The sequence below is a fragment of the Notothenia coriiceps genome, unplaced genomic scaffold (genome assembly GCF_000735185.1).
Source record: "Notothenia coriiceps isolate Sejong01 unplaced genomic scaffold, NC01 NC01_scaffold00032662, whole genome shotgun sequence".
NCBI classification, from domain to species: domain Eukaryota; kingdom Metazoa; phylum Chordata; class Actinopteri; order Perciformes; family Nototheniidae; genus Notothenia; species Notothenia coriiceps.
Window position 1 is genome coordinate 1 of NW_011365363.1, and position 3,782 is coordinate 3,782.

A 3,782-nucleotide genomic window follows, 5' to 3' on the forward strand; every position below is an offset into this window, starting at 1 on the left:
CACACACACACACACACACACACACACACACACACACACACACACACACACACACACACACACACACACACACACACCTGTTCTGTTAAGATGCACTACACATAATAGGTCACTAGTTGACGCTCTAATATCTCTATATCTGTGCGTCCAGTCTTCTGCAGGGTGTACACTCCGGATCATTCCTACGTCACCATCAGGAGCCGCCTGTCCTGTCGGGTCGGAGAGATTCTGGCTCTGGTCCGAGAGAAGCTCCAGTACAGCGAAGACCAGCCGGTTCTGCCCGGAAACCTCATCCTGGTGGCCGTGACGTCGGCTGGAGGTCAGCAGGCGCAAACTCTGAACATTTAGATGATGATCCATTACGTTTCTGGTGTCTGGTGAAGGAATGTCCGGAAATTAAGTTGATACCAATCCCTGTGCAGTGCTTCCCATATACAAATAGCGGCGGCGCAGCTAAAACATTTTTGTTTTTATTAAAATAATTAGGAGTGGCTAGCGATACCACCTATTATATATAATAATATATTATTATATTTGTAGTATTTGTGTTACTGTATGTTCAATAAAGGTGTATTTTGCTAAATCTTGAGACATTGCCACTGTAGGTACTAAACCTCAAGAGCCTTTCTTGTGCTGGCAGACGCATAGAAACATATTGGCTGGGCGCACTTTGCACGCGCACTCACAAAAAAATTCCACGCGCTCCGCGCTCACATTTTGCTGGGCCCGCGTGCCTTAGCACCGCTGCTATGACTCCATCACGAGAAACACTGCTGTGAAACTACACTTACTGAATAGAGCTGCAATGTGACATAATGTAAGGAAATACAACCTTTGTTAACGTTAGCTGTGAGCTACGTCATTTTGCTAAGCAGGACTGTGCTGCTAACAGCTAACGCTAGCTAGTTCACCTGGCGATTTATCAGGTAAAACATTGAAAAAAAACTATTTTCATCACACGCATTTCCCAAGACAACGATACTCTCAATAATAATAAGTGTATAATAAGCTTACCCACATACTATTTGTAGTAAAACCTCAGTAACGGAAATGTTTGCAGTGCTCTCTTAATTGTTTCTGTGTATATTTCCATGTTGACGGATGTGTGTTGTGTGTTTCAGAGAAGGCAGTGTTTCGTCCCAGTGACGAGGCTGTGTTCACCACGCTGGGAGTCAACACTCACCTGTTCACCTGCGAACCCTCCGAGCTCGAGTCACTGGTGAGGAACACATTGGTCTATTTAGCAAATACAGCCACCAGCTATCACTTGCATTTGTTGTAAATAGTTTTTGTTTTTTGAATACCTTTTGTGTCTAAATACTTTTGTTATCCACAGTGGTAAATGATAATACTTTAAAGATAAAGGTATGTTGTGTTTTGCTACCCCCTCAGCTCCCTCTCCCGGAGGAGATCCACTGGACGCCCGGGGACAGCAAACTCCATGACATGTCAGCCGAGGAGGTCTCCAACCAGCTGGTGGTGTTCGACTGGGAGCTCTTCAGCTGCGTGCACGAGGTCAGTAGTGTGGGAAAAATGTTTTTATTTTCACATGTTTTTAAATAAAAATTGCTGTTAAGATAAAAGTGATTTACTATATTAGCTTATTTTTTTATGTCAAATTAAAGTACCAAAATAAAATGCCAAAAAAGGTACATAAAAATCCTGTTTTGGGGAAAATGTTGTTAATGGATCATTTGCATTGACATCATTGGTATTTAAAAAAAAAAAAAAAAACGTTACTTAAACTTAATTTTTATTTCAGTTTCATTATACAGACATGTTCACATTTTAGTCAACAGTTTGTTCCATTTTCCTTTTCATCGAGCTGTATCTGCAGAGCCTTGCTCGAGGTTAGTGACATGGTTTCTAGCGCCACCATGTGGATTTCACTTCTCCTTACTAAACAAAACAGTTACAGTAGAGTTTATCCAAGCGGAGTTTTTAAATCCACACAAAAACTTGTGTATAATTTGAATTCTTTATACTTTTGGAGTGACTCCAAGACTAAAGTTGCGATCCATACATTACTATGAGGCTTTGATCGTTACTCCGAGAGCCTGGGTATGACTCTAAACCTCCATAAGATTCTGTTTCTTTTTCTTTGAGACTCCGTACATTACTAGGTCACCCTAAATAACGTTGCGACCTTGTACATTACAACTGTGTCCCTATATATTTCTCTCTGAGCCTGTGAATGACTTTGTGACTCCATACGTTACTCTGTGAATCGAATCATGACTCTGCAACTTTGTGCTTTCTGCAAATGACTTTACGACTCTTGAAGTTTCTCTGTAACTCTGTAGATTGCTTTGCTAATACAGAGTCATACTGTGACTATAAATGACTTAGTGGTTCCTTTCGTTAAACTGTTACTCCGTGCATTACTTTCCCACTCCTTACATTTATCTGTGACTCAAGTTTTTATTTACATGACTCTATTTGTCTATTGACTCCATACAATTAATTGTAAGGGCAAAAATAAATCTGTGACTTTTAATGATAATTTCTCTATGAATATATTAATTATATTTGTATAACAATGTAAGCTCTTCTGGGACTCTGTAAGTTACTTTGTGACTTGGAAAGGTTCTCTTTGAGACCGTTCATTTCTCTGCGACTCCGTAGCTGTAAATGTTTTGCGGCTTATCGTTTCTCTGTGCGTCCACACGTTTCTCTAACAAATTCATCGTTAACAGCTCCATTTGTCTTCTTCTTCGTTGGTGTGTCCTGCAGGTGGAGTTTGTGTGTTATGTGTTTCACGGGGAGCAGTCTCGCTGGCGCCCCCTGAACCTGGAGCTGGTTCTGCAGCGCTGCAGCGAGGTGCAGCACTGGGTGGCAACAGAGATCCTGCAGTGCCAGTCGCTGCCCAAGAGGGTCCAGCTGCTCCGCAAGTTCATCAAGATCGCAGCGCTGTGAGTCAGCATCGCCTTTACACAGACTTTGATATCGTTCAAATAGTTTGGTGCATTTATGTGCTTTTCTTTATTGCTTTTATTCATTTAATTGTTATTAATGACAGCGCTTAACCAACGTGAGAGCATTTATTGAATAAATACAAACATACAGAGTATGGATGCCAGTGATTATTCGATTATTCGAATATTCGTTACAGTCTCCATAATCGAATATTATTTTAAAAAATCGATTTGATTTACCGTATATATTTTTTTATTATTATTTATGTTTTTTTTTTTTTTTCTGGCTTAGTTTCAACCAAAATATAGACTAATGCTAATAATAGTAATAGTATTAATAATTGTAAATGGCCATTGGTCACACCACCAGTTTGTTTTACTGTAAACTTGGAGGAAGCCTGCGTGCAGAGCAGACTGCTGCTGCAGCACGCTACAACCGACCCCGCCCCCACCCCCCCTCTCCCTCACACGTGCGACTAAAGATGAACAAAGCGGCAGGTAAAAAGAGTTCAAGGAGCTGCATCATTTTTTTAATTTCTCGTTTATTTTGTTTGTACTGTTAAACATGTTCCAGTAAAGAAAACAACGGAATTCCTTTTGACTGAGTTTTTTTTTTCTCTCCCGCGGGGGGGGGGCTCGGTCGAATAATCGATTATTATTCGCCAGGGCAACCCTAATACAGAGGAGGAAATAAGTATTTGATCCCCTGCGGATTTTGTCAGTTTGCCCACTTACAAAAAAATCAACAGTCTGTAATTGTAATGGTAGGTTTATATAAACAGTGAGAGTAAATCCAGAAATTGACATCATATAACAGATAAACATTGATTTGCATTAAACTGTGGGAAATAAGTATTTGATCCCCTT

General features: G+C 40.4%; 1 protein-coding gene across 1 annotated transcript in view; it reads left to right on the forward strand.

Annotated features, from left to right (window-relative positions):
* Positions 1 to 151: 151 nt before the first annotated feature.
* rapgefl1 (Rap guanine nucleotide exchange factor (GEF)-like 1) overlaps positions 152 to 3,782 on the forward strand; it is a gene marked incomplete at its 5' end in the record, with an annotated part of 11,324 nt that continues 7,693 nt past the window's right edge. The window contains 4 exons of the mRNA XM_010789193.1: positions 152 to 319; positions 1,122 to 1,219; positions 1,393 to 1,515; positions 2,734 to 2,912. Of these exons, the coding sequence (XP_010787495.1) occupies positions 152 to 319; positions 1,122 to 1,219; positions 1,393 to 1,515; positions 2,734 to 2,912 (568 nt within the window). The remainder of the gene's footprint in view (positions 320 to 1,121; positions 1,220 to 1,392; positions 1,516 to 2,733; positions 2,913 to 3,782) is intronic.